The sequence below is a fragment of the Thermobia domestica genome, chromosome 5, assembly GCF_964235325.1.
Source record: "Thermobia domestica chromosome 5, izTheDome1.hap1.1, whole genome shotgun sequence".
In the NCBI taxonomy this organism is placed as follows: Eukaryota; Metazoa; Arthropoda; class Insecta; order Zygentoma; family Lepismatidae; genus Thermobia; species Thermobia domestica.
This window is the reverse complement of record NC_137458.1, coordinates 218,092,986-218,106,236: the sequence shown is the minus strand read 5'-3', so window position 1 is coordinate 218,106,236 and position 13,251 is coordinate 218,092,986. Positions and strand designations below refer to the sequence as shown.

General features: G+C 38.7%; 2 protein-coding genes across 5 annotated transcripts in view; both read right to left on the bottom strand.

Annotated features, from left to right (window-relative positions):
- Positions 1-13,251, bottom strand: part of bsk (mitogen-activated protein kinase dJNK) — a 441,364-nt gene that overhangs the window by 302,296 nt on the left and 125,817 nt on the right. The gene's annotated exons all lie outside the window — the stretch shown is intronic.
- LOC145685389 (protein GVQW3-like) lies at positions 6,232-6,909 on the bottom strand. Its single transcript, XM_081757783.1, has one exon. It carries the CDS (start codon positions 6,907-6,909, stop codon positions 6,232-6,234), a length of 678 nt encoding a protein of 225 aa, XP_081613909.1.

Here is a 13,251-nt window from a genome sequence, read left to right as displayed (position 1 = left end):
AAGAACTAATAAAATTAAAAACTGAAAGCCAAGAACAGCGATTTAAAAAAAAAATGAATGACATCACCCATTGGGATTTGAAGCAGTTTCACAGGGAAATTAACACACAGGGCTATCGAAACGGTTATGAAATTATCTTTTAGTAGTATTGCTAATTAAGGAAACAATTAAAACCTCACTCTTTTATTCTTCGAAAAGCGTGTGTCTTTTTTTAGCTACAACCAAAGACGCCGATCCTGAGGGGGTCCGGGCCCCCGAAAGCTCATGTGGGCTTCCTCATTATATTTGTAAATTTTAAACATTTGGCATAATTGGAATGCAATTTGTCTTAAAATCCTCATATATGTTTTCTGCATCTGAATGCCCCCCCCCCCCAAATTTACAGAGAAATCGGCGCCCTTAGCTACAACATATTATTTGCATTTACTAAAGTATGTTTTGTTCTGAAAATAACATTTCATTATGTAACAAAATGACGAGAATATTCACACAGCGAGGTGTGTCAGGAATGATTCACTATTCGGACTCTCCTTTCTTCGAATACATTGTTGCCAAATGTCCTAAGGACTAAAAACAATTCAGGCGCGAAAAAAAAAATGTTTTGGAGAAGTATGGTTTGGAAGTAGAATCAGATGCACAATTAAGCTTATTTCTAAGGTTTCAAATGAAAAGTATTAACCTTGTATCAATGTCAGCTATTGATTTTCTTCTGGACTAACGTATCCAATAGTAATTTCACCTTGTATTGATTGAAATAGTATTTTAATGTGTTTTATTAGGGGATAGAAATTATGATTTTTAGAATTGTTATTTTAAAAGAATATAATAAAACATTATTGTATAAAATTTGATTACTTTAAATTTGTGAAACAATTTCTGAGAAATCGGTACGGTGGTCCTGGTTCGATCTCTAGCGTGTGAGAAGATATTTTTCTCATCTTATCCTTGTCAGAATGTGGCACTAAGGTTCACTCAGCTCTTGTAAACAGGGTATAAGGCTTCTTTTCTATTATTACCTTTCGTAAAACATGCTTTTATGTAATTACATTTTTCACTTATAAGTTTTCTGTAATAGATTTTGAGCCAAATAAAAAAAAAAAATACATGGGTTAATTTATTAACTCTGGAAAGCTTACCATTATAAAGTAAAATCACGTTTAAACAGTGCCTTCCGTATGTTGTGCAGATTCGATTTCTGATTTAGCGTGATTTTCATTCGATAGTTAGCAATCCCTATGCACATGATCGAACTACCTTGCACGTGTTCCATGGTCTTTCTTGCGGAAACGCTTAACAGGTAAAATCAGGTGGTACCTGTAGTAGAATAAACTTTACACCTATGCTTGCAAAAATATAACCCATTGACTTTACCCGTACGATCTTAGAAGAATTACGACGACTGATGAGGCGATTCAAATCATTACATGGTCCCGAGTTCGATTCCCAGTGGAAAAGCATTACAAAATTTAGACGTCTTATATTGGTTCAGATTCCACCTTAAACTGTAGGTCCGCATCTCATACAGACTCGGTGTTAGAAAGATGTGCTAGAACAAAGAACTTAAACAACTACTCTAATTTTATTTTACTCGTTTTTCCTTCTGCATAATAATGATATTACAAATATAACTGAATTAAAACACGGGGAGAAATATCTATGGTACTGCAATCCAGTGACAAACGCAAAGCGTTACAGCCGCTTACGATATCAATGTACAGACAGAAAGAAATTATGATTTTCTTATTAGTAAAACCTTATAGAATGGCTGAACTCATGAACTTATTACCATGTTTTACCACATGAAAGGTAAGATGTCAGTACTACATAAATTTCTTCTGCAGTACGAAATTCGAAACAGAATATTATATATATATTGATAGCAATGCTATTTTTAAAACAAAAATCTCCAACAACAGCATTACTTTATATTATTCTTCTAGGCAGCGAAATTGGTTCTCTCCACTTTAAGAAGAAATGTAATTAAGCTATTAAGGCTATAAGTATCAGCTATACTCATTACAACAAACTGCTATGTCGATTTTAAAAAAAGCAAAAAGTAAAGCAAGTTTAAATACTCCTGCTTTAAAAATACAATTCCGCAAATAAACAGCACGCTATGAATAAAGCCTATATATTCGCGAGCGCTGTCTCCTCTTGTGTAAACTCGTTACATTCACTGGGAAACAGCGAAAAGGAGAAAAGATCAAAATATGCTACCTAACAGAATTCTTATTGAACATCATTTAACCAGAAAGTCTATGGATCTTCAATGAGCAATAGGATCTAGTAGACAAAAGACGGGAGATGGCTGTGACGTCAATAGCAGCCTCACTCACCCGGAGATCGATCCCGGATTCACCCACGCCATCGCTCTAAAGAGATATGGGGGAGAGTGCAGAGTGAAAATTTTGCCATTACTCAAATGGACTTGGAATTTTACGCATTACAGCTAAACGACTTGTTTACGTAAAAGTTACAGCATACATTGAACTTTCAATAAAGCATTCTAACAAAAATTAAAGAACTGAGAAGCTACAGCAATAATCTGAAAAAGTATTGAAGGGTTATTTTAACGTATTAGAAAAACTGTTACGACTTGAAAATATTTTAATGTTATATATAGTTGAGGGAAAAGTTATATGCATTTTTCTCCTGAAATCTTCGCATTGTTACTTCCAGTGTTACTGTACTAGAGGATATTCTTGCGTATCTGAAATGTTGATTTCAAGCTCTCATTTTAAGGTAACGTAGGACAAAGCTGGACAAGTTTTTTTTTTTTTTTTCTGAAAAATAGATTTAAAAGAAAAATCCTCGGATGATTCTGTTATCCACCGTCTTTTCTCACATACTCATACCTTCTTGTTTCTACGTGAGTAGTAAATATAAATCAGCATATTAATGAACACAATTTACTGTCCAAATAACCAAAAGTTCTGCTGCCAGTTTATAATTACAAGTTAGGTTTTAATTTGATGAACACCCATACTTAAATTATGATTATTTTGTATTTTAGGTTTCACGTGTCTTCACTGGTTGCTCGGTGCGAGTACTGTTAGAGCGCGATTTCGCATATCACATTAAGTGGATGAAGCATCACTCTCCCTAGGTGCTTCCTTTCTTGATTTCGTAAAATTACTTCTGTTTCTTCACATTGTTTCTTTTTAAGAACTCTTCTGTAAGACAACAGTGACTATTATATCGTCAGTTTGTTCAACCATATCACCTCAAACCAATTAAGAGTTTTCACTTATAGTTGCGTGTACTGTATTTTTGTTTGTTAGTACGAGGAAAGATCAGAAAGTAAAGCCATAAAGCCTGTAATGAAACGTGTGTATATATTATTTCATGTAACCAACACAACCAACAGATAGAACATACATTAGATTATTTTTCGACATAGTCTCCATATCGGTTGAGGCACTTGTCGCATCGTGGGATGAGTTTGAAGATTTCTTCCTGGTAAAAATCCTATGTTGGCAGTTCAGCCTATTGCCATGAAGTGTTTCACCTCCTCATTTGATGCGAAGCGATGGTCTTCGAGGTACACCTTCAAGTACGGGAATAGGTGAGAGTCACTTGGAGTGAAGTTCGGGCTGTAAGGGAGTGGTCGATGATGTCCCAACGAAACTGCTTCAACAGATTGTGATCATCTTGGCTGTACGCGGGCGCGTGTTCCCGAGAACGAAGATAACGCCCTTGGTGAAAAGTCCTGGCAGTTTCCTCCTGACTGCTTCGCGCAATCGTGTCAAGGTATCAGTCAGGCGTCACTGTGCGTCTTCCTTCCAAAAACTCTGCTAGTATGACACCGGCGATGTCCCAAAACACTGGCCATCACCTTCCCGGCAAACGTCATCTTAAACTTCTTTGTCTTTAAGAGGAGGGGTCTTTCCACTTCTCTGATGACCGCTTACTGCTGGGAGTGTAATGATGAATCCATGTTTCGTCGTCACTGTAACAATGCGGTGAAGAAAACAGTTTCCTTCCATGGAGAGCCGTTTCAAGAATTGCAGACTTGTCCTCATGCACTTTTCCTTCTGCTGGTTGGACAGATTGTGTGGAACCTATCGGAAACAAACTTTCCAGTACTGCAGATACGAACGACATTCCCAATTCTGCCATCAGATGCCGAACGTGATCCTCTTGTTGTCCTGAATCAGCTCCTCCACGCGAGCTGTGTTCAAATCTGTAGATGTGCGCTCCTCGCCGGTAACGTTTTCTTCCAGCCACAAACTATTAACACCATTCTGCGACATGCTGACGAAACATCACAGACTGTCCGTAAACCTCTACAAGATGCCGGTAAATTTCAGCCGCGAGTATATGCCAACTCAAGTATTACAATTAACGCACACTTCTCATTTCTCTATACTAGATGAAACTCCAGAAACTCCATTACATTCTGCAATGGAAAGGTGGTAACATGGAAAGCTGGAAACATAGCCCAAAATACGCAGTGTCTCCTGTTTATAGATCATTACTTAATTGTTCTATACCTATATAACAGAAAGGATTATACGTCTATCAAACATTCAAAATACTTTCGCATACTGAAAAAGCGTAGCAGTAAAGAAGCCACGAGAAAACAAGATTTAACGTATTCCTCAATGAAACTGAATGCTTGCATATGTCACTGAAAACTAAATACGCAGATAATACTGATACGCAATAGAAGACTTGGCATGTTTCCAACAAAATATAATTACCTAGCCTATATGATGCGACGTCACGGGTGTAATTTGGAGAGGGCAGAGGAGACAATTGTCCCTTCTGTGTCTGAGAAGCACACATTTTCAATGATTTGTATACTAACAAAAAATGTGAAACTATGTCGGTGGATAACCTTATTCTCCCCTGGCAAAATCTGAAATGATGTTACTGTATGTCGCACAGTGATTTGTATTCCCGGTTCAATGTGCCGTCACCCCTGATTCAAGGATTTTTTCTAAACCAATACACTCTTGAAAGAAAAAAATTACAGCCTACTCAAAATGGAAACGAAAATGAAATATTTTAGTTTAACGTCCCACGATTATTTCCCCTAAGCTACAGGAGACGAATGATTAAGGCTAGGGAATAATGATGGAATAACTGGCGGGATCAGAGCTTGAGAGGAAAATGGAGTAACCTGAGATAACCCACTAACACGATTATATCTACCACAAACTTACTTGGAGAGAAACCTACAGGACAGAACAGGGACCCCACGCACCACAGGTAAGCGCCCTATCACTGACCCAGCGTGCCTCCTCCCTAATTAGAATAGATCAGTCACATAGTATATATAATAATTTCGCGCACTGAATAAGGCTTACATTGAGGGAAACACGCGAAGATGAAAATGAAAAAATGAAATGAAATCTTTGAGTTTTACGTCCCACGGTTATGCCGGTTAGGCTAAAGGAGACGGTGATGATGAGAGATGAGTGAAATGGTGGAATGAAGAATGTGGGAGGAAACGGGAGAACCCCGAGAAAATCCACGAGCACGGTGTTTGTCCACCACAAAGGTCACTTGGCGAGGGCTGGGATCGAACCCGGGACCCTAAGCACCAGAGGTGAACGCTCTACCACTGAGCCACCGCGCCCCCCACACGCGAAGATAAAATGTTACTTTAAAAGAACAAATACACAGAGTAACTGAAATGAAAATACGATCTGCTCGACAACCTCCATAACTGACTTCATTTACCTGCGCGACACTCTTTTGCACAAGGTTTATAACCACTTCTCGAAATGTGCATGAAAAATAAAAGCCCTTTTATTGATAGTAAAGGAAGTTGCCTTCTCCTCATCTTCCTTCAAAGGGAATATGTACAGGGTCTGTCCTGAATGAAACCAGATTAAGGCTGTGGAACTGAATGTATTGAAAGTAACAAACTACAGCTAATAATCTTCAAAATAACACCCACCGGCATCTACACAGCGCTTCCAGCGATTCTGCCACTGTAGATAAGCTTCCTGGAAATTCTCTTGTGAAATGTTGTTCAGGGTCCTTGTAACGGCAGCTTGAACAGCTTCGATAGACTCGAATCGACGTCCTTTGATGTCTCGTTTTAGCCGGGGGAAGGGGAAAAGGAAGGGGGACAGATCAGGGCTGTTGGGAGGTTGTGGAAGCGTTGAAATATTTTTCTTATCCACAAACTCCTGCACAATCCTTGCCGTGTGACTGGGCGCGTTGCAGGGTCCAGTTGTTGGCGATGTCTCTTCAAACGCGGGCGACCCGTCTGCGGAGTCATTCGAGGACTTGGACGTAGAAAGTTGCGTTAACCGTCGCTCCTTGTGGGACGAATTCCTTGTGGACGACGCGTTGAGCGTCGTGGAAAACGGTGAGCATCGTTTTGACTTTTGACTTGTTCATCAGCGCCTTTTTTGGACGAGGACACAGCGGCGTGTGGCACTCCGCACCCTGTCGTTTGCTCTCCGAGTAGACCCAAGTTTCGTCCCCGGTGATGACATTTTGAAGAAAATTTGGGTCATCTTCCAAACGGTTGAGAAGGTCTGTCGAAATCGTCACACTCAAGTCCTTGTTGACGTCGGTGAGGACTTTGAGCACCAATTTAGCACAAATGTTTCGCATTCCAAGATTGTCCTTGACAATTTCGTGCACTTGCGTTTTTGCCAAGTTGAGCTCATCGGCAATCATTCGGACACTCAAACGTCGATCAGTGTTCAAAAGAGTCCTTACCCTTTTAACATTTTGTTCCGTTTTTGTTGTGGTTCGCGGACGACCTTTCTCTTCGTCCTCGACGCTCTCTCTGCCCTCCTTGAAGGCCTTATGCCACACAAAAATCTGAGATCTTGTCATACACTCATCACCATACGCTGTCTTCAACATTTCTAGTGTCTCCGTTCCCGATTTCCCTAGAACACAAAATTTAATGGAGTAACGCTGCTCAAGCAACCGCGGCATTTCGCTTTGTTCCAAGGCACTCGCACAACGTCTCACTCAACACTCGATTCACACCGAACCACTGCTCGCAGCAGACTGAACACTTGTGCGCAGCGTTGCCAACCTGATCAGACGATATTATCGTACGTAGCATTTAAAATTATCGTTTTTGTCGTAAAATTATCGTACCTTTTGATTCTAGTGTCAATATCAAGCTGCTTTATTATTATTATTATTATTATTATTATTATTATTATTATTATTATTATTAAGAGGAAACTAACTCGAACGTTTGCAGCTAAAACTATATTTAACAATCTAATAGAAAACAGGACTGAAGTTTTACCAGTTTATCGGAAATAAATATGTGATTACCCTTCAACATTTTATATCTTTACTTGTTAAAAGTTATCTACATCAAGTAGTAATTTTTCTTGATTGAGTAGATAACGCGGGTTTCCTGTGTATGTGGTGCCCGGTTTAATTACAAATGAAACCACATGCGTGTAGTGCAAATACTAACAATGATTTTCATCAATTTTACAGTATCAGTTCAAAATGTATGCGAAATTGCAATGATCTGATTAGCCAATTACCTGATAATAACAAACATGAGTAAACACGTAAATTGGTTCTTGCGATTTTAATGTACAATAACCTTAAAACGTAGCTAACAGTGTAACGTAAAATATTTAAATTGCTTCCCTATTACCTGAATTATTTACCTTCTAAAGACATTGGTCGCCTTTGTAAGGTTTTAAGTAATATCGTTGCAAAATTGGTACTCTTTTAAATTTGTTCCAAACTTCAAATACCTTCAGAACTATCTTTGCATTTTACCAGGAGGTATTAAATTATCGTATACTTTCCTATTATCGTACATCAACTATTGTACATCGTACGGGGGTCAAAATTATCGTATGATTCGATAATTATCGTACATGTTGGCAAGGCTGCTTGTGCGTGATATTGCTACGGACCCCCACTACCTCTCCCGGCAGTTAGTTTCGCTGCGCGACGCCACATCAGAGCTAGTCTGGTTTCATAACATTTTCCATAGCGGGTAACAATTTATACTCGGTTAAACACAAGTATTAACAATCAAATGAAAGCAAACCAACAAAATAAAAGAAAAGAATGAAACATTGTTTTAATAGGAAAAGTTAAAAACTATTAAGGAATTTACCCAGCTATTAAATTTAACTGTTAACTGATACTATCGGCTAGAGGCTGGCAACTCTCAAAAGATACTTAATAAACAAGAGGTTAAAATGAGGGACGAATTTACCCTTTATGCTGGACCTAGTTTAACCTTAAGCAGTAAGCTAAGTTGGAAACTTAAATAAATAAAAATTAAAAAAAAAAAAAAAAAACAAGTGCACATTTTCCGAATGGAGAACGAGATGTATGTGAAATTTTATAACAAAGCAAAAAGGGTTTTGTGCATGTTTCTTCGTTTATGCGAGGTCTACTACTTCCTTGCCAGTGGCAATTTAAACAATTTGTAAAACAAATAGACAAAATGTATAACTTTCAGGAATTTGGTATGTAAGGTGTTTAGGCAACCAAAAGCAGCACATAGATATCCTGGGTTGCATAACTTACACATTCAGGCAACCAATACAATGTCAGTTTGAAAATCAATCAAAATACCCAGGCTAGGACTGAACATAGAACTCAAGAACTGGATATTGTACATACACCTCTTAATTGTAGAATCTGCTATAGAAAAATAAAGGATACCTGAATAAGAAAATCACTTTTAAATATCTTCCAAAATAACCGGCTTTTAGGGAAAAAAAAACGCCCATCCCAAAGAATACCATCTTCCTCCCATTTGTAAGTACACGAGAAGTGAACGTGCACGATTAACTTAAAAAGGGGTACGAGTATACACAGACAGAGTATAGGTCATGGGCAAAAGCAGAAATTTAGTTAATTATAAGGTATGCTTTGTTTTATCTTGTGATGTGAGGAAGCTGACAAGTACTGAGATGATTAAACTGAGTTGACGTGTGAGATGCGACACCGTCAAAGTTCATTCGTGAAGCGCTCCGTTTCCATTTCTTCGCAAGAGTATCTTTCACCTCTGTTGTATCGTCCACACACGTTTTTGTGTGTTCGCCAAGAAAGCATCGCATTTCAACAACATGCGTGATTAATGAGCATCGCTTCGTAATCTTGGCTCTCGCTCTGCTTCTTCCGGAGCAACCGTAAAGCACCACTTTCAATTTCTCTATGTGACTAGTTTATGCTGTTATTGGTATCAATCTTACAACAGACACCGACACTGTACTCAATATCCCTCCAGCACACATTCTTGTTATATATTTCAGTTTGCCTAAGTATCTTTAAGCTTTTTTCAACACTACAAACACTGAAGAAAAACACATGCTATATCATGGTTTTGCCTCTACTGAAGCTATCAACCCATCCAAACTTCCACCATCCAAACTTCCATGAAGCGAAAAAAAAGTGAAAATAACTGCTTATGTCGGTATATCTTAAATTAGAAGATATTTCATTGGTGGAAAAGCATCGAAGAACACCATACAAATTAACGGATCTGACTCAAAGCTCGTACACAAGAAAAAAAATTGAAGTAATCACAACATGGAGCTCTTGGAACATCTAAATATGTTATACAGGGTGCTCATTTTAACAACACACATAACCAGCATCAAGCAGCCGCACAGGTAGTTGTTCGGGACATGTAGCAGGTCGTACAAGTGTTGAATATGTGTGGCTATAGTATCCTCACTAGTTGTAAACCTGATTCAGCTAAATGGTGGTCGTTGCCAGATATCGACTGGTGGTTTGACGCCTCCCATCATATCCTGCAGGCACCAAATACAGGCTGAGCTCTGAAAACCTAGCAGAACAGGGTATAAGGCATATACCGAGTAGACAATGGTTAACTGCTCTGGAGGAAGGCCTGCACGGTTGCATGGTACCCTTCTCGAAGATTTGCAAAAGGATGAAGGTAAGGTCGGATGACAGGATTAGCATACGCACTAGTCATATTTCCTTAATAAAAATCAGAGGCGAGAGTGATGTGCACCTTATTATACCTATACCAGAATGCCTGATATAGGTTATGATAGAGAGAACGAAACATGCTAAATTTTCCTCTTTATGTGGACATGTAACGACATATACAAGAACGCCACTGTGAGACTCTTATCGCTGAATATCACCACACTCCATTCACTTCGTTACTGCAGTTCTCGGCGATGTCTAAGCTATTAGGAATAACAGATTACGAGGGAGTATCAAAAAGTTCGTACAATCACCTAGAAAGTGACGAACTACGTACCCCCTCGGACATGCATTTTATATAATCCATGTATACTAGCCATGCGAATTCTGGGCTCGTTAGAATAACTCTTTCCATTTATTTTTTATTTTTTTATTTTTTATTTTATTTATTTATTTATTTTTAGATAAATTACTGAAGATACGATGATTGACAAGCTTGGAGCACGAAGCATCGTTAAGTTTCTCAATTTTCAGGGGCAACCAGAAAAGCAGATCCATGAAGAAATGAAACAAGTCTATGAGGATGAAAGCTCATCCTATGAGATAGTAACCAAGTGGAAACGGTAATTCCAAACTGAACATGACCATCGCGGACGCCTCTACATCTGGAAGACCATCTTTCACTGATGATGCAGCCTTGACGGAGAAGGCTGAAAAAAATCATAATAGAAGACAGGAGGAATAACCATTGAAAGTATTACGTGTGCAATAGGTATTAGTTACGGGTCTGCTTGGAATATCATTCACAACAAGCTGCATCTTCAGAAAGTGCCAGCATGTTGGGTGCCACGACTGCTCACACCTTTCCAGAAGAGAAATCGTGAGGATGCTGCACGAGAAATGTTACATCGCTGTGAGATAGATGAAGAAGACTTTTTCGGCAGACTAGTGACAATGGATGAAAGTTGGGTTTAGCTTTATGACCCAGACCCATAAACAAAGAAATTAGCAAACAATGGAAACATATGAGTGAGTGTAAAAGACATGAGTGCAGAAGTCAGCCGCCAAGGTGATGCTTCCCCTTTTCTGAGACTGAAGGGATCATCATGACCGATTACCTACCACAGCTCCAAACTATTACTAGTACCTATTATTCCCATCTCCTGACTAAGTTATAAGAGGAACTGAAGAAGAAATGCCGTGGACTGGTAACAAAAGGGGTACTGCTGTTGTCAGGCGATGTACGAGCTCATTCCCCATGCATCCATAATAAAAGCAGTGGAATTAGAATGACATATTGCCCCACCGACATATTCACTGGAACTAGCTTCAAATGACTTCTTTTTCTTTCCAGAAATGAAGCGTCCACTCAGACATCATTTTGACAGTAGGGACGACGTCTTTTCTGAAGCTGAAGTGTGATTTCAAAGCCAAACTAAAGACTCACAAAACGGGCGTACAGAAAATAAAAACCGACAGGGGAAAATATGTCGGTAGGCACGCTCATTACGTAGAAAAGGACTAATATCATCATGGTGTCAGAGTTCTCTAGAGTGATTTCTACTAGGTGACTGCACGAACTTTTTGATACTTCCTCGTATATGAATAATTGCCCGGTATAGACAACACAGGCCGACGTTTTTAAACTTTTGAAAAGTTACAAAAACAAAACTCACTGATTCTGACTGATTTTAGGTCCCTGAATATGAATGATATCCATTTTACTACATTAGCTCGCACTTTTGTGTAACGCATAGTTGCCAGATTTACCATAATAGGGAAAATGAGCTATCATGAAGTGTACCGGCCAATGAGCTGCTTGCGTGCCGAAAGAGAATCAACTTCATTTCGACAGTTGGTCAAGAACGATACTCAGTTTGTAAAATTCTTAAAATTAATTTATTGAATCAAACCAGTTAAAAACTATATATTCTGTTTGTGTATTAGCACTAAAAAACTATATATATATATATATATATATATATATATATATATATATATATATATATATATATATATATATATATATTAAGTTAGTGTAGGCCTATTAGCATTTATAAAGAGTATTTATAAAGACAAATGTTAAGAGCTGCAAATAACACCATCTGCTTTACTTTTTTCTTTTATGAAATGTTGGGTTCTCTCTCTTTATCGACCAGCAATAGTCCCCCATCATTGCAGGCTCCCAACGTCCTTGATATCGAGTTTCCATCATTCTTATATCCTGGTGAAACCATTCTCCCATTTCGTCGCTTACATCTGCAAGATTTTCCGGAAAGAATTTGAGATAGGAGTGCAGAAAGTGGATTTTCAAAGGCATGCGATATCCCAGAGCTTCATATGCGACCAGAAGTTGCTGCACCAGAGCCTCGTGATTTAGTTTTGCCTGAAAAACCTTTTACAACTTGAACAAAAGCAAGCCAGGCATTAAACTCTGTCGTTTAAACTCTGTTCAAACAATTCGTCATGGATAAGTTTGCGAATATCAGGTCCTGTGAAAACTCCTTTTAATTTACCATCATTTAGTTTTGGAAAACACTGTTTAAGATACGTAAATCCTTCACCTTCTTTGTCCATAGCTTTTACGAAATTCTTCATGAGGCCCAACTTAATATGAAGAGGTGGAAGCAGCACCTTGGCTGGATCGATCAGAGACTCATACTGGACACTGTTGGTACCGGGCTTAAATGTCTCTCGGGGGGAAGGCACTCTTTTTTGTGAAAAAAAATGTTTTCCTGTGGCTCCTGAGTCACAAAGGCACAAAAAGCAACAGTACTTTGTAAATCCACCTTGCAGACCAAGTAATATTGCAATAACTTTCAAATCTCCGCAAATTTGCCAACCATATTCTTTGTAGTTAATACGATTTAAAATGAGTGCGAGATTCTCGTAAGTCTCTTTCATCGAAGCAGAGTGTGCCACAGGAATAGACGGCAGCTTATTTCCATTATGAAGTAAAACTGCTTTCAGACTGTACTTAGACGAATCTATGAAAATACGCCAATCGGATGGATCATGTTGAATTTCTAATTCATTCATCAGACCATTGATGTCCGTGCATACGCAAAGGGAACTTTCCATTCTGTAGTATTCTGAAAAGGGCTCGTTCCTTTTCCTGTAGTGAGTGTAAGTGGTTCCAGGAGCCAGTAAATTCCACCCTTTAAGTCTAGCACCCAAAAGTTGAGCTTTCTCTTTCGAAAATTGTAACTCTCTCACTAACTAATTCAACTCATGTTGTAGGATGAAATGAGGCTCATCTTTTACGTGGAAGGAACTCTTTCTCGGATCTTCATCTGCAGATATTGAGTTGGTGTCCTCATCGCTTCCTGTAGGCGCTGTAATATCGATAGTTTCCCAATCTTTCGGAGGAGTAGGTACAGGTAA

Coding starts and splice junctions, on each gene's coding strand:
- LOC145685389 (XM_081757783.1), bottom strand. CDS start 6,909: ATGCCGCGGTTGCTTGAGCAGCGTTACTCCATTAAATTTTGTGTTCTA.